The sequence below is a fragment of the Bos indicus genome, chromosome 6 (assembly GCF_029378745.1).
Source record: "Bos indicus isolate NIAB-ARS_2022 breed Sahiwal x Tharparkar chromosome 6, NIAB-ARS_B.indTharparkar_mat_pri_1.0, whole genome shotgun sequence".
Lineage (NCBI taxonomy): Eukaryota > Metazoa > Chordata > Mammalia > Artiodactyla > Bovidae > Bos > Bos indicus.
In genome coordinates this window covers 67,479,506-67,502,028 of record NC_091765.1, presented here as the reverse complement: position 1 = coordinate 67,502,028, position 22,523 = coordinate 67,479,506, and the positions used below count along the sequence as shown (strand labels likewise).

The following is a 22,523-nucleotide window of genomic DNA, read 5'->3' as shown; positions in this document are numbered from 1 at the left end:
ACCAGTAGGAGTTAAATGTAGAACCAGCCTCCATGGTGGCTTAGTGAGCTTGGCTTCTTAGTATTCCTTCTCCTTGAAAAGTTATCTGTAGGGCTTAGTTCAACATGCTTCCAAGCTCTCTGGCTTCTGGTTGCTAAATGGCCTGCTAAAGCATCAATTCCTATGACATCTGGGAGACAACATCTTGCAAAGTTGGAAAGATGTTCTATAGGATACAGTAAATGTCTTAAACCAGCAGCAAATGTGGTGATGTCTTCATAAAGCTAGGATGCATGAGTCTGGCAACTGAGGAGGAAGAGATTGGAGTGGCCCCTCTTACCAACTAATAGCCCACTGGAATATTGTTATTTTCTTTCCCTGTGACTTTTGTGTTTGGTGAGCTTGGAGATACCAGTGCCCCAGAGAAGAATCCTTTTCTTAGGGAATATTGGGAGCTAAGATTGCCCTCTGACCATTGTGGGATTCTTGGTATCAGTGAGTTGATGGGCACAGAAAGGATTCAATGTATCAGAGATGAGTATCCCAATTTCCAGGAAGAAACTGGGTTCATTCTTTACAATGAGGACAAAGAGGACTTGGAAACTGAGGGGACATACTAGCTTCATTTCTTTCCTTTTGGGGATGAAGTAGAAAAGAATAGCTTTATTGCTTTTCAGGCAAGGAGGGGGATGGGTGGGTAGGTCACAGTGTTTCTCCCCTGGAGGCGGTAATGAGGAATTTTATAGGAATAGTTCAAGGAGCAGGGCATGATCAGCTCATGGGCATTCTTCTGATTGGCTAGTGGTGAGTCAGCATCATCAACTTCTGGTCCAACAGGTCTGGGGACTCCGTGCTTGTGGGCAGCATGAAGTTAACTTCTTCCATCTGGTGGGGGTTTCAGGACCTAATGAAGCTCAGTCTTGTTGTCTCATCACAGAAAGAATTCAGTGAGAGACAAAGTGATAGGTAAGAGGTGGATTTATTTAGAGAGAAACACACTCCACAGAGTGTGGGCCACCTCAGGAGGCAACAGTAGCCACTAGCTTCGTTTCTTCGTATTCAAAATAGTCCTGGGCAGTAGAAAATTGTAACAACCCCATTAAGAACACCTAAGGACCAGATCCTACAGGAATGAACATTTGGGCAATTCCAGCAGAGGAAAGCTCCTTCCACCAAAGTGTTCGCAAAGGCAAGAGGGCACAAGGAATGGAAGGTGACAGAGGGCACCTGTGATCAACTTACGACGCAGGATAGCTGTAAAGGTGGGAATGGTAGCAACCATGTCCTCTGTTACTCTTGTTTTCACCTCATTTCTTTATCTGATGTAAGAATCCTAATGATGGTTAATGTACCAAGTTTCAGGTGGGAGTGTAATCAAATTGACATCAGCTGGTGATAATATGTTAGCTGATGGGGCTTTGTTGCATCCTGTGTTCTGAGGGCATAGAGTGGATGCTGAGGGGTAGATTGTACTGGGTGGCTTCTGCTTGGATCCGTCTCTCTCATGTGTTCCAGGAGAGAAACTTTAGAGAAAACATCTAGTTTAACCTTTTCAACAAAACTGTAATGATAATAGATCTTGATTGCCCTCTTAAACATACCTGGCATTGTTCTAGGTGTTGTATAGGAACTCATTCAATTAATCCTCACAGTAGCCTTACATGCTAAGTATCCTATTATTCCCATTTTACAGATGAGGAAACCTAAGCACGAAACACTTAACTAGCTTGCCCAAACCCACAAAAGCAGAGATTAATCTCTGCCCCTGAAGGCTTCTCAAAGGGGATAGGTTTGATTTTCTTGTTTTTACAGATAGGAAAACAATGACTTAGAGAAGTAAAGGGACTTATTCCCGATATAGTCAGCACCCCACCCACCTCCAGCTAGAATTCATATGCAGCCCTTCCTAACCTCAAAGCTAATGCTCATGTCTAATGTACTCTGCTTTCTTAATAATATTTCATTTTCAGGGGCCAGTATGAGAAAGAGTTGCTGTGAAATGTAGGTTCTGTGCACATAAAACAGCTTTTGATATATTCAAAATTTATTTATGGTTTGAAAATAGGCAAATAATCTAACAAATAAAGATTAAGCTTGACAAAAGAAGTGTAAGAATGACCCAGATTTAATAAAGCACTAAGTAGTTAGTGCTTTCTTTAAATATTCATTTGTTTGAACCTAATCCATAGAAAGTTTGAGATCCAAAAAGGTAAGTGTATTTTTATACACAAAATATAAAAATAGAATAAACATGCTAAGTTATATTATTACATAATATATTACATAATATTATAAATATATTTAGTATATTTATATTACTTTATATAAATATATTTTAAAATATATTTGAAGAAATGTAATGGACCTAATTTAAAATCCCTGCTAGCAGATTCCCTAGGGAACATTGTTTTCAGAATCATATTCTTTGGTACATTTGTCAGCCGACATCAGCCCTTATCAATGTAAAGTGAATACACTGGTCATTTTTCATCCACTGACTGAGGAAATGCATGAAACCAGACCCAGAGATAAGAGCCTGAGAAGGGAAACCACAGTGGCCAGGGTACCAGTAACTTATTTTCGTGTTAGTGACAATCTTTCATCTTCTACTAGTGAAGAAGGGCAGGGTAAAGGTTTGCATGTGTAGGAAACTTTCTATTACCCATGCCCTCAGAGATTTCCTCCTTTGGAATAGTGCCAGCAGCCTCCTCTTTCCAATATCATGGATTCATGGCTTTCTAACAGTTGAAAATGATCTGCTTTTCAGATAACACCATCCAGTCGATTTTCTGCTGCTGCTGTTGCTGTTCCGTGCAGAAGCGGTAAGTCCGAGGGCAACTTCTTGGGTGGAATCTCCATGTTTCTTTGAATCTGCTGTTCATCTGCCTGGGAAACTCCTCCCATTTTTTCCCTACTGAATGGCCATTCATTTAAAGCTAGCGATAGGTCACGTGTCAGGTCCACGGTCCTTTCTCGATCCTCTTGGACTTAATTGCTCCTTCCATTGTGTTCCCAGAGCATGCGGCCTGGTTCTCTATTTAATTTTTGTTTCATGCGTGCTATTTATGTGTCTGTGTCTCATTCTGTAATTTTTACCTTTTAAGGGCAAGAATCCTGTCTTATTTGAGGTTCTCCCTGAAACTACCAATGTGTTTTATACTTTGGTGCCCAGTAAATGATGGATAAAGATAAAAATCCAGGGTGCCATGATAATAGTAACAGCCAGCATTTAATGGGAGTCCTGTATGTCAGACTGTATTAAACAGTTTACTTTTTTTAGCTCTTAGTAACTCTCAAAACCACCCTTTTTATTTGTTTGTTTTTACAATCCCCATTATACAGATGAAGAAACGCAGGCCTAGGGAGGTTACGTTGCCCAAGGCCACACTATAAAAATGGTAGATCTGGGATCCAAACTCATGTTCTTAATCGCTACACCATGTCTACTTTTTAACAATAGATGCTTTCAAATGAGGCAATGCATGTGAAATGTGAAACACTGCCTGACACAGAAAGGTCTTCATTATCGTGATTTAACTGTATGCCCTTAATAGTCACCAGACTCTGTATTGCCCGTGTGACATGTATTTTCTCAATTTTATTATTCATAGCAACTCTATATGCTCTTAGTGTCTCTAGTCCTAGATTAAAAAAAGTAAAATAAAGTTCTGAGAGGTCCCAGAGTACCTTGCCCAAGGAAATGGAGTTAGGAAGTCTTCTAAATAAAAAATAGGAAGAAGACTTCACTACTAGCTTGTTTATAGTCTAGTGGATTTATAGCTAAGAGTAAAATAATCCTTTGTAACGTAATTATTTTTCAATGACAGGCAAGTGAGGACACAAATAAGCCTTAGCAAAGATGAAGAACTTTCAGAAAAATACACACAGCGTCGCAGACCGTGGTTCAGTGACTTGCCAAGTAAGAAGCAAGTGAGTATCATTTTGAAGGGGGAGAAGGGGTAGAGGAAGGTGGCATTTTTAGGGTCTGTGCTTCGTGAGGTACCGTTTGCTACCCTGCCCAGAACCTAATGTCATGCTTGGCACATAATAAGTTTTCAATAAACTTTTAGTGAATCAACAGCCTAGAAGAAAGGGAAAGAAAATAAGACCAGTTAAAATGGCCTATTCTGCAATATTTTGGCAGAATTTGAAATTGGGGAAAAAATGCCTTCTGGCTATCACCATTTTGAGGCCAGGATTAATTTTCAGTTCAGTGTTAGAAAATAAATTTTCTTGGGAAGTTGATAAGCCCAAACACAAGCTTACAGCATATTAAAGGGAAAAGCTTTTTTTTTTCCCTCTCTCTCTCTCCTTTTTCTAAAGGAGAAAAATCCTTAAAGTGAAATTATTAAGGAGAAAATAACATTTTAAGAATTATGACATGAAAATATTCAGTGCCATGCTGGCAAGAGAATTTGTGATCTTGAGAATTTACAAAATGATGAGTGTGTTGCTGGATCTGAAAATTGTTTTGTAGTTAGTCATTTCCTATGTTTATACCACCAGGCTTCTGCTTTACTGCAGCTAGCTGGGAGAAACAAGGCGGCAGGCAGATGCTCTCTACCCTTATTCTTTTTTAGCTCAGATCACTTAAACAATAGTACCACGACTCATTCCTTAATTTTTTACAGTCCAACAGGGGCCATGGGCAACCATCAAAACGCAAGCCACTGCCTCCCCTCCCACCCTCTGAGGTTTCTGAAGAGAAGATCCATGTTAAGGCACTGTACGATTTCCTGCCCAGAGAGCCCTATGATCTAGCTTTAAAGAGAGCAGAGGAATACCTTATCTTGGAGAAGTATGATCCTCACTGGTGGAAGGCAAGAGACCGCTTGGGGTAAGACTGGTGGTTTGTCTTTACCAAATCTTTCCTCTTTTAGTCCCTACAGACTTCCAAAGTGTGAAATAGACTCCATTTAGTTTATTAGAGAAATAGACTCTGTTTATTTTCTCAAGGTTTATAACTCTCCCTTGTAAATGAAACAGAAGCTGTTCCCACACCTCTCCGTCTGTATGAATGGGCATTATAATGCTGTGATTTCAGGCAGACTCTCCAAACTAGGTACATGTGGCTTTATAGCCTGATGTAGCCACACACTGCTGTGTGTTTTGGGGCAAATTACTTACCCTCTCTGTTTCCTTTCCCTCCTTCCTTTCTCCCTCCCTCCTTCCCTTCCTTCCTCCCTTTTCCCTTTCTTTCTTTCTTCTCAGGTATAGCCACCAGGGAAGTCTCTATAATTGACATAGAACATTATATTAGCTGCAGGTGTACAACATAATGATTTGCTCTTCGTATTTATTGTGAAATAATCACTACAAGTCTAGTTAACATTCGGCAGCATACATAGTTACAATTTTTTTTCCCTTGTGATGGGAACTTTTATGATTTACTGTCTTAGCAATCAGACATGCAATATGGTACTATTTTTCACTTTTAATGCTTTTTAACTTTTTTAAATTATGAAACTAAGGTAACACATTTACAGGAGACTTGGAAAATATAGAACAAAGTTACATATAGTTCTATTATATATATTATAATTTTTTAAAAGTAGGTAAATTAAGATGTTTAGTTAGAGTTTCAATATCAAACTCTTAAAAAGTAATAGAATGAATATACAGAGAAGTAGAAGGATATAGTAGACCTGAAAAGCACTATGAATCAATTCAACATAATATAAATTTATACAACTTTCACACAACAGTAGGATACAAACTCTATTCAAGTTCCTATGGACAATAAAAAGAACTAAAAAGCCTCTTGATGAAAATGAAAGAGGAGAGTGAAAAAGTTGGCTTAAAACTCAACATTCAGAAAACTAAGATCATGGCATCCAGTCCCATCACTTCATGGCCAGTAGATGGGGAAACAATGGAAACAGTGAGAGACTTTATATTTTTGGGCTCTAAAATCACTGCAGATGGTGACTTCTGCCATGAAATTAAAAGACACTTGCTCCTTGGAAGAAAAGCTATGACCAACCTAGACAGCATATTAAAAAGCAGAGACATTACTTTCCCAACAAAGATCCGCCTAGTCAAAGCTATGGTTTTTTCAGTAGTCCTGTATGGATATGTGAGAGTTGGACTCTAAAGAAAGCTGAGTGCTGAAGAATTGATGCTTTTGAACTGTGGTGTTGGAGAAGACTCTTGAGAGTCCCTTGGACTGCAAGGAGATCCAACCAGTCAATCCTAAAGGAAATCAGTCCTGAATATTCATTGGAAGGACTAATGCTGAAGCTGAAACTCCAATACTTTAGCCACCTGATTCGAAGAACTGACTCATTGGAAAAGACCCTGATGCTGGAAGAGATTGAAGGTGGGAGGAGAAGGGGACGACAGAGGATGAGATGGTTGGATGGCATCCCTGACTTGATGGACATGAGTTTGAGCAAGCTCCGGGAGTTGGTGATGGAAAGGGAAGCCTGGCGTGCTGCAGTCCATGGGGTTGCAAAGAGTCCGACATGACTGAGCTACTGAACTGAACTGAATTGATAAGACAATAAACTAGGAGACACTGGAACATATTCAGGGACATAAGACCGGGTGCAAAAATTTCATGGTCTAAATGTATTGAAATCTTACAGAAGTCTGTTCTGTTATCACTGTAGAATTGAAACATGCAATACAGTACTATTAACTCGACACCATTCTATACATCATATCCCCAAGCCTCATTTATTGTGTCACTGGAAGTTTATACCTTTTGATCCCCTTCACCCATTTTATCGCCCTGCAACCACCCTTGCCTCTGGCAGCCACCAGTGTATTCTTTGTCCTTTGAGCTTGTTTTGTTTCAATTTTTCATTTTTTTTTAAAGATTTCACATGTAAGTGAGACCACATGGTTTTTCTTTATTTCACTTAGTATAATGCTGTCAAGGTCCGTCTATGTTGTTGCAAATGACAAAATTTTTTTCTTTTTATGGGTGAATAATATTTCATATCTTGGCTGTTATAAATAGTGTTACAGTGAACATGGGGGTGCAGGTATCTTTTTAAGTTAGTGTTTTCATTTTCTTCAGATAAATACCCAGAGGTGGAATTGCTGGATCATATGATAGTTCTGTTTTTAATGAATTTTATTTGTAAATAAGCATAATACTAGTTTCTACCTACAAGTTCTTCTTCTAATTTATGCTTTTTTTTTTTTTCGCAATTTGAATTTTTTTTTCCTATTAAGCTCTAAGATAGAAACAGAAACAGTGTCTTACTCATTTTCATATTTCTACAATGACTAGTTTTGGAAGTAAACATTGCAGTAGTTTCTGAATGAAATTAGAAAAAATGGCCCTGGGATACAAAGGGCCTTTGTATCGGTTCTTTGTACTGGTTGCGATAGATTGTTAATTCTAGACTGGAGTCCTGGGTAGAAAAGAATTCTGAGGAGTATGTCTACTTTCAGGGAGAGAATTCTGGCCTTGATTTCTGATCCTTGTCAAGATTTTGAGGTTATAAGTATCTAAGCGTTATAGGTATCTAAGGTATAAGTATCTAAGGTATAAGGTTATAAGTATCTAAGTACATACAAATCTCTTTCTTTATGTTTTCTTAATGATTTGGCTCTTTTACCAGTTCTTCATTAAGACTCAACATATGCTGGAGGCTTTTCAGCGGGTAGAGAGGAATGATGTCCCAGTGATCATATGAGTTAGTAGGTTCAGGGCTGTATAATTAACTACCCTTGCAGGTGGTGTGTTGTCAGGACTCAGACTTAAATAGCACCAATTTTTAACTTCAAAGTTAATAAGTGAATATAGGTTTTAAAAAAATAATATTCAAACATGATAAATAGTGCCCAAATTCTGCTTTGCCACACCTCCAAACCCAGACTCTTTCCCAAAAGTAAGCACCATTATCCATTTAGTGATTCATTTCAATGATCTTCCTGTCCAGATCGCTTTCAATGCACTTTCTTGGATGTATTAAAAATATGGTATTGTCTGAAGATTTAATTTACTTAAATCTGACTAGACTTTATGCATTGCTCTGCAACTTGCTTGTATTCCTCAATAATATGTCTTGGAGATCTTTCATGATTTTAAATTTCAGATTTTGTTAGTAAAGTTATAGGAAAAGAAAAACTCCTCCCCTGCTGATAAGTGTGAAAATTGTTGCCCTTCGACAGCAATTTGCTGTATCTACTGAAAAGAACCGCTTAATCAGCAACCCGGCAATTCCCCCACTTTGTATCTGTCTTAGAGAAATACTCTTACTTGTGCACAAGAAGGCATATTCAAGTATTTCTGTACAGCTTTGTTGGAATGGAGGCATGGCTAAACTAGGATATCCATTCTGTGGGATGCTCTGCAGCAATGAAAAAGAATTACGTCAATATCTTTGTAGTTGGTATGTTTTTAATCTAGTCACTATGATGTCCCAGTGATCATGTTAAGTGGCCCTTTTCCTATTTGCAAAGATATCTGTGTCAGAAAACATCTTAAACTACTAATGTTAAACATCAGAAACTTAGTATTTGTTGTGCAAAGATTTTAGTTGAATGTTCAAATGAAAAAAAGTTTTTTCTTCTCTCGACAATTTAATTAGTCAAATGAATTTGATTTTCCTCTGCATCCTTGAGGTTTTTTAAAGGGATCTTCGCCACAATAATACCACAGGTGTGTCAAAATTTTGATTTTTGCTTTGTGTTTGTAGGAATGAAGGCTTAATTCCAAGCAACTATGTGACCGAAAACAAACCAACTAATTTAGAAATATATGAGTAAGTGTCCTCCAAAATATGTCCCATGGTTAATCTATAAAAATCAGGTACATTTGGGTAACTTATTAGTATACATACTGTTTTGGGTCTGAAAAGGGAAAAGAAAGTAACACATTTGGAAGCTTTAGCTTAGATTTTTGATCTTAATAATGGCTGATTCAGAAACTTCTTTTTCTTAAAATTACTTTTTTTTTGTTTTGTGTGGCCAATTAAAGAAAATTTTAACAGTGAGTACAAGAAACCAAACACTCATCTTGCACTTGTTTTACTGCATGTCCTAAGTGGAAAAGTTATTATTTTAAAAATGGGGACTTCCCTGGTGGTCCAGTGGTTAAGACTCTACACTTCTACTGCGGGAGGCATGGGTTCCATCCTTGGTTGGGGAACTAAGATGTTCTATGCTGTGCAGCTTGACCAAAAATAAAAAATAAAAATAAAAAGTGACATCAGTTGTTCATTAATTAAGTTAGACTTAATATACAGACATATTACTATAGTTTGACTCATGTTTTGAAGTGTTTAGAAATCACTGAAGATGAGAAATAGGCTAATGCTATAGTTCAGAAGAACTTTTGATATGTTCACTAGAGTTTTGCTTAGAAATGCATTCTTTTTATAATATATTAATGGATTTAGAAGATAAAACATAAGCAAGCACTATTTAACCCCTCAATCTGCAGATCAGAAAATAAGGTTGAGATATTAATGTATAGATAGAGAGTGACAGGGCTAGGAGTGGTCCTTGTTGTACAGTTACCAAGTCATGTCTGACTCTTTGGGAGCCCTGGGATTGCAGCTTGGCAGGCTTCCCTGTCCCTCACCATCTTCTGGACTTTGCCCAAGTTCATGTCCATGAATTGGTGATGCCATCCTCTGTTGCCTCTGTTGCCTCCTTCTCCTCCTGCCTTCGATCTTTCCCAGCATCACGGTCTTTTCCAATGAATCAGCTGTTTGCATCAGGTGGCCAAAGTATTGGAGTTTCAGCTTCGGCATCACTCCTTCCAAAGAGTATTCTGGGTTGGTTTCCTAGTCTTTTATAAATTTAGGTTTGCAGTTTGAGCACTTGAGTGCCCTCCCCTGGCTTAGATACTGGTTTTGCAATTAGCATATGTTCTAGTAGGTTGTATTAGGTGATGTGAGTTGAGGCATTAGAACAGGTACCTGCCTGAGAACCAGGCAAATTAAAAGAGAACTCAGCCTTGGACTGCCTTGCTGCTTATTGAAGCCCATTTGTAGGCCAGACTCAGCATGCCTGCCTGCCTGCCAAGTCGCTTCAGTCATGTCTGAGTCTGTGTGACCCCATGAACTTTAGCCCACCAAGCTCCTCTGTCCATGGGATTCTCTAGGCAAGAATACTGTAGTGCGTTGCCATGCCCTCCTCCAGGGGATCTTCCCAACCCAGGGATAGAACCTGCGTCTATTATATCTCTTGCGTTGGCAGGCAGGTTCTTTACCACTAGTGCCACCTGGGAAACTCCAGACTCAGCACATCCGTCACTGAAAACACCCATAACCTTACCAGACCTTTCTGCTGTCTGTTTCCATTCTCCTCAAGTCTCTGTCCTCAGCTCCATCACAGTGTCTCTTCTCTCTTCCTCTCCTTTGCTTAGCTTGTCATAACCCCTCTCTTGATCTGTCATTTAGCTCTACCCTGAAATTCCTTCTCCACTCAAAGCCCCCAGGTGGCTGACCCCGCCTTCCTTAGCAAATAGCCCCACAACTCTCTACAGTTGCTCAGGCATGCCCCATGCTTGGAGTTGGGGGTGGGAGTAGGCAGGGGGGTGTGGTGGGGGAGAGGAACTCACCACTAGCCCCAGCTGAAGCTGCTCAGCACAAACAGGTCTCTTTGAACTCTTTGAAGGCCAGGTCAGGGAAAATTTTGTTTGAAAATATCCTGCTAAGAAAAACCAGAAAAATAAGATGGTTTTATCACCATATTCTAACTTCAGTTTGGATTTTCCTGGAAATTAAAGGAGACCTGTGTGAAGGTACCTAACACAGTGCCTGGTGGTTAGCAAGTGGATGCTCAGTAATCAGCAGGGCTACTTTTCTTCCTTCTGTTATGAATTGATGTGCTTGTTGCTTCCCCTGTTTAGACCAGGCTTAGCGTCTGGCTTTAACAACTTGTTTATACTGCAGATACTGGATCACAAATTAAACCACTCTGATCATCTCATTTCCTTAGCCTGGATTTATGTTTCTGTAAGCCTTCTTTTATAATGACTTTAATTATGAAAAGACCAATTTTAAATTTTATTATGGTTTCAAGAAGGTTATTAAAATATAGATCATCAATATAAATCACTAAAATTGATCAACCACTTACTATGCACCAAGCACCATTCTACTGACTGTACAGAAACTACTGTCCCACATTGAAGTGCAGTAGTACGGGCTTAGAAATCAGAGAAATCTGGGTTCAAATCCTGGCATCCCTCTTGACTAATGGTTCAGCTCTGAGCAAAGTTACCTAATGCCGTTAAATCTCTGAATGATCTGAACCCTGGGGACAATAATGCCTGTCTCATTCGGTACATAGTAGCTCTTCAATACATTCTAGAAGTTATGACTATTTCCTTGAACTGTGAAACAAGAAAGACATTGACAGCTTTGTCCACCTTGCCTAGTATAACTGGTACACTACATTCAGAGTTACTTCAGTCCTCCACTTAATTTGTTTGATCTTTATCATTATGTACTTAGGATAATGTTAGATGTTAGCTGTTGTAAGCAGTGGAAACACAATATGGAATACACAGAAGGAGTCCTGGTTTTCATGGAACTTACAGCTTCACAAGGAAATAGACATTAAGCAACCCTGAATTCACAAATACATCATTTTAAATTGTGGTGTTATGAAGGAATAGTATGGGGCATGGGAAGGAAACAAGAGGGGAGGGAATATAATTTAAATGAGCATGTTGAGTGGGGAAGACCTTTCTGAGGATGTGACTTGAGGCCTAAAGGAGAAAGGAAGGAGATAGGGGGCTGATGGAAGAAGGAATGCTGTCCACGTGGGCTTCTGACATCTCTGGGGAACCTTTATACAGAGAAATGTTTATGGCTACTTTGGTTTGAAATTAATATCCAAATTATCAACATTACAATGAAAAAACTTTGTTTTCAGTAAGCCTTCAAATTGAACTTTAAAATCTTGATATACTATTTATAAATCTAAAAAAGAACAATTACCTAAATGCATACTCGACATAAAAATATCCTTAAACAATCCATCCTACTTACAAACTCAGTTAATTAAGTTTCCTGAAACATTTAACTTGCATTAATAAATTGAATAAATTCAGTTTTCTTTATAAAGGACATGCCGTCAAATTTGCAATTGTAATAGTCCCTTGTACGTCCTTACATGATCCTGGAAATGTAATAAATTAAACATAAATGTTTAATTAAACATAATGTGAATTGAGTTATTTTAACCATGTGAATATCATTTTAAAAATTAGTTATTCTCAAACTTCAAATATCAAGTTGAAGTGTGAAGTGAAAGTCACTCAGTTGTGTCCAACTCTTTACAGTCCACGGAATTCTCTAGGCCAGAATACTGGAGTGGGTAGCCTTTCCCTTACTCTGGAGGATCTTCCCATCCCAGGGATCAAACCCAGGTCTCAGGGAAGCCCAAGAATACTGGAGTGGGTAGCCTATCCCTTTTCCAGCAGATCTTTCCCACCCAGGAATTGAACTGGTGTCTCCTGCATTGCAGACGGATTCTTTATCAACTGAGCTATCAGAGGCTTCCCTTGTGGCTCAGCTGGTAAACAAGTTGAAGATTAGTTATAAATCTTCAAGCAAAGACAAAAAATCTGATATGCCAGATTCTCTTAAAATTTTTGATACTTTAAGTAGCAGACATTGATTATCCTGAGCTATGAATGTGACTTACCTCATTTTCTCTACACTAAATGCTTAAATCTTCTCAGGGTCAGAAAGTCACCAAGTGAAGCAAATTAACCTTCTCAGATCTAATAGGGTTTCCAGGTCTAAAACTCAAAGCCACAATACTGTTCTTTATTGATTAGACATCTAAGACTGGCGCATGGGAGGCTTACATGTAAGTTCCATATGTGATGGTTGTAGTCAACCACAGTTAGATGTAGTAGATTTTAAAAAATGTATTAATAGAATCCCCACCCCAATCCTGTGTATTGGGGGTTCTACTGACATCATTCAATGTTAGTTTTATAATCAGTATTGTCTCAGTAAAGAAGTTGCAGCCTTACCTATTTGAAATAAAACAAAACAAAAAACTCTTCTACCTTTTATCATCTGACTTAAATAGTTGAAATTCTGAAATACCATGCCTCAACCTCCTCTAAATTACATTTATCCTTTTTCTGCCTTTTACTTATCATTATCATAATGCAGATGGAATTCTGCCTTATTTTAATTGATCTTAAATTCATCATATACTTCTATCTGGTTCTTTTGTTACTTTTTTGAAGTCATTCTGAGAATGACTTCCACACGGATGGATTTTTAATTTATATTTAATCACAATATATTTTATTTATCACTATAATAAATAAATACAAAGCAACAAAATTAATACCAACATGACTGCAGGTAAAGAAACATTATTTAGAAAAAAATCAGTTTATGTTAATTCCTCCCTTTTTGAGTGTCATTATGCAGTCTTCTCTTTTCTCAACTTCAGTCTATTTCAGTGAGCTATAATCATTAGTCTCTTTTTAGACCCATATTTCATAACTTAGCCAGTATGGGGGCCTCTTTAAATTGGTCCCCTTGAATTTAACTCTGCCTCATTTATTTTGAAAGAATTTCTTCTTTCTACAACAAGAGGTCTCAGACTCATCTTGAAATTCCCTCCCACAATAAGAATATTCATTAACAAGTATTGAATGATAGGCACAGTTTAAATTCACAGTTACTCTTGTTCCCATTAGCAATAGGTAGTTATATGACTTTGACTAGAATCATCTGTAATCATCTCCTGTTCTCTGTGGTTCATCTTTTTAAAAGACCATTTTCAATTGAAGTGCATTAATATTTTAAAAACCTGGCCATGTTAGTTAGTGGCAGCTTTCTACTATAGAAGGTTAGGGGAAGTCCACATGAGGAGATAGGTTCCATTGTCTCAGGCAGGTATGAGTCTCATTCAGCCACCACTGGGCTCCCTCACTTGACTTAATGCCTGGTTATACACACACCCTTTCTTCCGCTGTCCACAAAAATAGTATTTCTGGTAATATTAGATTAACCTCTTTTTAAAATCTTGTTTTGAAATGAAAGTGTTTCCATTTTTCTTTTCCTCTCCATTGTTCTATTGTCACTTCCTCTCTCTTTCCTGTACAACATTTGCTTACTGCTTAGGTGCTGTCACATCAAACCATTTATTTTTTTTTTTTAATAAAATTTTTATTAAAGATTTTTTATGTGGACCATTTAAAAAGAAATCTTTACTGAATTTGTTACAATATTGCTTCTGTTTTGTTTTTGGTCTTTTGTCCCTGAGGTATGTGAGATCTTAGCTCCCAGATCAAGGATCAAACCCACACACCCCTTGTATTGGAAGATGAAGTTTTAACCACTGAACTTCCAGGGAGGTCCCAAAACCATATGTTTAAATTACAGTGTTCATTAATTATGATTACTGTGTGAACGTCTGATATTTTAAGGTCATTTAATGACGTGTTTCATGCAGAGACAACAGGAAGGCTGGAGGCAGAAAAGGGCTTGGTGAATTTCAGCCAGGAAAGAAATCCAATGTGATGGAAGTTTAGTGAGTGAGGGCAGAATGAGGAGAATATGAGGCCCAGGAGGGTGTGGGTGGGGTGATTAGTATACTGGTTGTTCCATTTACTCTAGTAAATTACTGACTTTACTACAAGGTGACATACTTTGGAGCTTCCCAGGTGGCTCTGTGGTAAAGAATTCACCTGCCAATGCAGGAGACGTGAGTCAACCCCTGACTGGGGAAGATCCCTGGGAGAAGGAAATGACAACCCACTGCAGTATTCTTGCCTGGGAAATCCCAAGGACGGAGTAGTCTGGTGAGCTATGGGGTTGCAAAAGAGTTGGACATGACTTAGCAACTAAACAGCAACAACAACATATTTAGGAGAATCAGATGAGTCAGTATGAGTTTTAAGTTTGGAAAGGTAACGGCACATGTAAAAGCATGCAAATAAGATATTCCTGAGGGGAAAGAAATGTGTATGTTTTAGTTGGGTTTAACCAAAGCTCAGGAAAGTGTTTATCGAAGATGATGGCTTTTTAACCACACACATTTCATGGAAATTTTCAGGAAGTTAAACCATTCAAAATTAAGTGTGTTAAACCAAGTGTGTTTCAGAAAGTTGAATTGAAATATGGTAGAAAAATGAGATACTGGCTTGCAATTAATATAACTGTGTTAAAAAATCAATTGATATATTATTATAGTACATTATTGTTTATGTGAATTAATCAGTCCATTTATAAAATTAGTTCTGGAGTGTGTTTTTTAAAATAAAGGAAATGGAACAGGTATTTTTCTGGAAATAAATGATATATAACACTTAAAAATTATTTTTATTGCTTTTACAGGTGGTACCATAGGAATATTACTAGAAATCAGGCAGAACGTCTTTTGAGACAAGAGGTAATTTATTCATGAGTCATTTTGTGGATAGTTTCAAAATTTCTGAGAGAGGTGAATTATAAATACTCAGCTAAAAATGTTTTATTACTTCCTGGTTTTTTTTTTAGTTCTAAAATATTATTACAACTTCACTGCTACTACATTTTGTATTAAAATAGATTAATTTATATCAAATCATGTTTTCCATTGATTTTCACCACAATTTCACATATCTTTCTCCTGAAATGATTTCATCTCTAACATACCAAAACTGCTTCATTCACTCCAAAGTGCATTCTGCCAGAAGGGTCTCTATTTGAATTGCCTGTTTACATTTGCATCAATGTCAGTCCAATAGATTCTCTGTCCTCCTGAGCTTAGCTTAGACTCGTAAAAAGCACAGATACAGAAAAATACATGCAGCTGCACTTTCATTCTTTGGGAACAAAAGGAAGAGTGGAGCAGCCAAAATATCAAACTTAGATCAAAACTGCTCATTTAGGTCAAAACAAAACAAAACTGAGTGTAGTTTAAATTTCCAACTGACGGTAAGTATCAGCTGTGGGTAAATGCATAGTCAAAACTAGAAAGTAGCTGAGAAGTATGCATGTCATTATGACCTGATGTTGAATGTTGAGGAAATCTAGTAATATGAGTGAGAAAAAAATCAGTTCTGTAACTCAAAACTCAGTGCCAGTAAAGACCTATGACACAGGGAAGATGCAGTTAGTAGTTGGGGGATAGGCTGAGTATGAGGAACACAGACCTCTCAGGGGCTGGTGGGGATGGAGGTTGGAGGTCTGGCCCGGTCTCATTGGCTACAAGGAAAGGGAACATGACAGCAAATGTGATATCTGCCTGGCATGGTGACATTATATATTGGTTCAGAACGGACAAGGAAGATGTAGTGATAAGCAGACAGAACTGGAGAAAGGAATGGACAATTCGGTCCACAGAAAGCAAGCTTGTTACAGGCAATATGGCCCGAATCACTGGGCTGGCCGGGTTCTACATGAGGTTCTGCATCTGAGAGGAAGCCAGAACAGGGTGAGAATCTGACCTCCCTACCAAGAGTAGAATGGGGCATTTTGTAGCAAAACCTCCATACCCACAACCCAGATATCACAAATAGTAGCACTGATCATAACATTCTTTAATAAAATAAGACATTACAGAAACTGTTGAGGCCCACCCTCTCCCTTATCTTTTTGGTCCTCACTTCTCAGAGGCAACCACAATAGAGGAGCATGTTCCCATTTTGTCCATGGGTTTATACTTTTATCACATGTATGTGTATAAACAACCTATAGTGCTATTTTATGTGTTTTAATATTTGATGTCAAGGAGAGCACATATATGTTGATTTTTTAACCAAACATTGTATTTTCCTTTTAATTCATAGGCATATAGGATCAACACATACCTTCAAGTATTGTGTACTATTTCATTATGATTATATAAAAATGTATCAATTTTACTGTAGATAAACATTCTAATCATTTCTAATTTTTTTGCTCTTACAAACAGTGCTGCAAAGAACATCCTTGTGCATGTCATCTTTTATACAAGGGCAAGGGGTTCTTTGAATTACACTCCAAAATGGAATCATCTGGTCAGAGGATATGTGCAGATTTAACATGACTAGATACTGTGTATTCAAATCAGGATTCAGTACTTAGACCAATTTATACTCTTACAGGGAGTGAAAAAGCTGATTTCCTACATGGGCTTTTCTCATGGCTCAGATGGTAAGGGATCTGAGATTCAATCCCTGGGTTGGGAAGATCCCCTGGAGGAAGGCATGGCAACTTATTCCAGTATTCTTGCCTGGAAAATCTCATGGGCAGAGGAGCCTGGCAGGCTACAATCCATGGGGTTGCAAAGAGTCAGATACGACTGAGTGATTAACACTCACTCATATTCTTACTAACAGTGGGTAGTTTCACATTTTTCCCCCAATTCATTGAGTGAAAAATTCTGTATTTTAAAATGTACATTTCTTTGGTAAACAGTTCAATTGAAGTAACTTTCCATTTGTCTTTGACCAGTTGTCCTACTTCTGCTGTTACATGCCTGTTAATATCCTTTGCTCATTTTTCTATAATGTGTTTGGTTTTTTTTATACTGATCAATATGTATTGTACTTAAGAAATATATTCCGAATACCAATCTTTCGGCATTATGTGTTACAATGATATTTTTTGGATTTCTGGCTTTCTGTAAACTTTAGACTATTGTCGTATACAAAAATTTTTAAATGTTAATGTCAAATCCCTCAATATTTTCCTTTATGATATCTGCTTTTTGTTTTTATTTAAGAGATTCCTCTCTTTTCCGAGGTAATAAAGGAATTTTATATTTTTCATTAAATGTTTTAAAGATGTGCTTTCACATTTAGGTCTTTAATCTGTCTGAAGAATGTATGTATGATGTTTTAAATACACACATATTTTTCCTATATATCTTAAAATATTTGTGTAATTTACATATTTTCCAATTTTTATTTTTAAAATTATGCCTGGCTTAAATTTCATTTGGTTATGAGTCATTTAAAATATATATTGCTAGTTTGGCTATCCTCAATTTAGCATTTTTCCTGTCAAGTTCAAAGTGAGCCCGGCTTCTAATTTTCTGTTCTCTTTGTCTGGTTTTGGTATAAATGTTATCCTAGCATCATAAAATGAGTTGGAATGTGGGGTTTTTAATCTCTTTTTCTAGTCTCTGAAATTGTTTATATCAGATAGATGTTATTTGAAGGTTAAAGTTTCATAAAATAGTCTGGCAAAGACCACATCTACCCTTTTAAGAAAGAGAAAAAAATACATAACTCCCTTCTCCACTTTGACCACTTTGAGTAAGTAAATGGAAGTTTTGAAGAAACCATTTGCTGTACACTCATCATGGATTATAATTAAGCCCTCGTTTTGACTAGCCTGTTGACCATACGGTGAGTTTTTGTACATTCCAGTTACATAGATGTTCCCTTGAGATTTTGGTGAAATTTAAGGGAGGCAGAAATCTGCATTTGCAGTAAAAAAATGATTGGTCTGTTTTTCATATTTAAGGGGCATGTGGCTATTTTCATACTAATTTTGATATCATATGCATTCTTTTCATGATTTTATTCTGCCACTATAAACATATCAACAAAAAAGTTGTTTCCAAACTGCAGTTTTTAAAACCTGGGCTTTATTAATAGTAGCAATTTTGAATATGTAAGGTTAGAAGCTGCAATAATCAAGCACTAGGTGGCACCCAGTTATCTTAACATTGGAGATATTGATACAGTTGTCAATTTTTTAAACTTACTTATTTTTAAAAGTTTTATTAGAGGATAGTTGCTTTACAATGTTGTGTTAGTTTCTGCTGTACAGCAAAGTACATTTTACTGTTTTAAACAATGAAGGTTTCTCTGGCTAGTCTCCCTTTTTAAGAAACTTTCTGAAAATATATGTTTTGTCTGTATGAACTTCAGAATTACTTTGCCTTGTTTAAGAAACCTTCCTGTTGTTTGCATTAAATTTAAAGATTAATTTAGGGAAAATTATTTGTGCATTACAAATCAGTGTGGTTTGGGGACCAGTTTGTTCCAGGACGTATATATTAGTTATTCACATAGAAAAAAATCAAAATTAGACCTAAGCCTCAAGCAAAAATTGATATTAGATTGATGAAAAACCTAATTAGAAAAAGCAAATGCTTTTGTATTTTTCAGGAGAATTTAAAGGTTTTCTTCATTTAACTTTTGCACATGTATTTTTAAATTTATATTAAAATAATTTATCTTTTTGTTTCTATTATAAATGGGCATATCTTTTTATTTTTACTTTTGAAATCTCTTGATTTCTATGAATTAATTTTGTAACTGATGACTTTGATGAATTCAAAATTTTTTTTTTTTTTATAGATAAGAAGTGGATTTATTTAGAGAGAGACACACTCCACAGAGAGAGTATGGGCCATCACAGAAGGCGAGTGTGGCTCAAATATTTTTTTGTAGTAGTTTTTCAGTTGATGCTCTTAGGTTTAGGTATGTAATCTTAGCAGTAGCAAACAGATTATTTCAACCCTCTTTTACAATTTTAATTCAGGGTTCTAATTTCTGCCTCATTTAATGGCACTGGCTAGTTTCTCAGAACAGTTTTAAATACCACTGCTGACAGTGGCCATTTCTTTTTTCCTAATTTTAGTTAGAATGATTTCCACATAAAGCACGATGCTTGACTTGGGACCAAAGTAAATAAGGGCTATTGTGTTAATATACATATATTCCCATTTTATAAAGAATAAAAAAAACCCTTGATAATAGGAATTGAAATTAAGTGCTTCTTCAACATCTATGGAAATTTTCGTGAGATTTTTCTTCTCAGATCTATTACATGTTGAATCATATTAATACAATTCTTAATGTTACATTACTTTTACATTCTTATATGTAATCCCTCTTGGTTATGGTGTATTATTCTTTTGTTGTGCTGCTGGATTCGGTTTGTTAGTGTTTAGTTAGGGTTTTTCGGAGAAGGCGATGGCACCCCACTCCAGTACTCTTGCCTGGAAAATCCCATGGATGGAGGAGCCTGGTAGGCTGTAGTCCATGGAGTCGCTAAGACTCGGACACGACTGAGCGACTTCACTTTCACTTTTCACTTTTCTGAATTGGAGAAGGAAATGGCAACCCACTCCAGTGTTCTTGCCTGGAGAATCCCAGGGACAGGGGAGCTTGGTGGGCTTCTGAAGTCTATGGGGTTGCACAGAGTCGGGCACGACTGAAGCGACGCAGCGGCAGCAGCAGCAGCAGTTAGGGTTTTTGCTTTGATACGAGTGAAGACTGGTTGGTAGTTTTCCCTTTTGTGCACAATCTTTGCTATGTTATGGTATGGATATTGAGCCTACTTTGTATGATCTGGAAGATTTTTTCTTTTCATAAGCTCTGGAATTATTTAATTGATCTATCTACCTTTTTTTAAAGATTTAGTAACATCACAGTGCAATGTAGTGCTTTTTAATGTTGAAGCCCTTATAAAACCTTATCTGCTTTTCAATTTATTAGGTCCATTAGATTTCTAGCTTTTCTGGAATCAATTTTAACAAATTTTATGTTTTTCTAGCTAATTATCCATTTTATTCAAGTTTTCAAATATATTACATAGAGCCAAGAAGATCCTTTAATTTTTTTCTGAATCCTTGTGACATTTTTAATAGATTTCCTCCACTATTTATTAATTAGGTTAACTAGTAGGTTAACTAGTAGGTTACCTATTTTATGGTTTTCCCCTAGACAGCCAGACTTTGAATGTAATTACTATCTATATTATACTTTTGTTTTTGTAATTTGTTATTTTCTGATTTTGCCTTTATTCTTTTCTTCTGCTTTACCTGAGTTTATTTTATAATTCTTAACCTACTTGAGTTGGATATGTTTATTTTGTATTCTTCTCATTTATTGATATAATAAGACTGTGAATTTATTTCTGAGTATTGCGTGAACTATATAGCAGAGGTCCTAATAAGTAGTGTGTCCGTATTCTAGATTTTTTCATTTGTACTTGAATCTCCTTTTTTATTGAAACACGGTTGACTTACAATATTGTATTAGTTTCAGGTGTACTACATAGTGATTTGATATTTGCATACATTATGAAATGATCACTGTAAATCTAGTCACCACTTGTCCCCATACCGGAGAAGGCAATATCAACCCACTCCAGTACTCTTGCCTGGAAAATCCCATGGACGGAGGAGCCTGGTAGGCTGCAGTCCATGGGGACGTGAAGAGTCGGACCCGACTGAATGACTTCCCTTTCACTTTTCACCTCATGCGTTGGAGAAGGAAATGGCAACCGACTCCAGTGTTCTTGCCTGGAGAATCCCAGGGATGGCGTAGCCTCGTGGGCTGCCGTCTCTGGGGTTGCACAGAGTTGGACAAGACTGAAGCGACTTAGCAGCAGCAGCAGCAGTCCCCATACAAAATTACTACAATATTATTGACCACATTCTTATGTTGTATATTACATCCCTGTGGCTTATTTATTTTCTAACAGGAGGTTTGTAATTCAATCCCCTTCACCTAGTTCATGCTCCCTACCACCGCCTCCCATTGGGCAACCACCCATTTGTTCTCTGTATCTATGAGTCTGTTTTTGTTTTGTTTGCTTTGCTTTTTAGATTACACATATAGGTGAGATCATATGGTATATGTCCTTCTTGTTGTCTGGTTTATTTCACTTAGCATAATACCCTCTAGGTCTGTCCATATTGTCACAAATGGCAAGATTTCATTATTTTTTATGGCTAAGTAATATTCCATTGTATATATATATACCACATCTTCTTTAGCCATTCATCTATCCATGAATACTTAGGTTGCTTCCATATCTTGACTATTGTAAATAATGCTGCTATGAACATGTATCTTTTCAAATTAATGTTTTTGTTTTCTTTGGGTGAATACCCAGAAGTAGAATTGCTGGACCATGTGGTAGTTCTATTTGAGGAATCTTCATGCTATTTTCCATAGTGGCTGTACCAATTTGTAATCCCACAGAGTACACAAGGGTTCTCTTTTCTCCACATCCTTGGCAACACTTGTCTCTTTGATAACAGCCTTTCTAACAGGTGTGAGGTGATATCTCAAGGTGGTTTTGATTTGCATTTCCCTGATAATTAGTGGTGTTGAGCATCTTTTCACAGGTCTGTTTGCCATCTATATGTCTTCTTTGGAAAAATGTCTTTTCAGGTCCTCAGCCCATTTTTAAACAGAATTGTTTGTTTTTTAATGTTGAGTTGTATGAGTTCTTTGTATATTTTAGGTACTAACGCCTGATCAGATGTATCTTTTGTAAATATCTATTCCCATTCAGTAAGCTGCCTTTTCATTTTGTTGATCATTTCTTTCACTATGTAGAAGCTTTTTAGTTTAATGTTGTCTTGTTCATTTTTGCTTGTTTCCTTTGCTTTGTTTCCATTTTTCCTTGTCTTCCTTTTGAGAAGACAAATCCAAAAAACATGTAGCTAAGACCAACGTCAGAGAGCATACTGCCCATGTTCTTTCCTAGGACTTTGATGATTTCAGGTCTTACATTTAAGTCTTTAATCCACTTTGAGTTTATTTTGGTACATTGTGGGAGAAAGTAGGCCAGTTTGATTCCTTTGCACATGGCTGTCCAGTTTTCCCATTGCAGTTTATTGAAAAGGCTGTCTTTCTCCCATTGTGTATTCTTGCCCTT

General features: G+C 37.0%; 1 protein-coding gene across 3 annotated transcripts in view; it reads left to right on the top strand.

The window, feature by feature from the left end:
- Positions 1 to 22,523, top strand: part of TXK (TXK tyrosine kinase) — a 60,236-nt gene that overhangs the window by 15,578 nt on the left and 22,135 nt on the right. For 2 of the 3 annotated variants that reach the window (XM_019962709.2, XM_070791411.1), the window contains 5 exons: positions 2,747 to 2,801; positions 3,807 to 3,909; positions 4,611 to 4,816; positions 8,634 to 8,699; positions 15,264 to 15,318. In XM_019962709.2, the coding sequence (XP_019818268.2) occupies positions 2,747 to 2,801; positions 3,807 to 3,909; positions 4,611 to 4,816; positions 8,634 to 8,699; positions 15,264 to 15,318 (485 nt within the window). Of the gene's footprint in view, positions 1 to 2,477; positions 2,802 to 3,806; positions 3,910 to 4,610; positions 4,817 to 8,633; positions 8,700 to 15,263; positions 15,319 to 22,523 lie in introns of those variants that run through there. The other variant, XM_019962710.2, reaches the window with a different exon arrangement.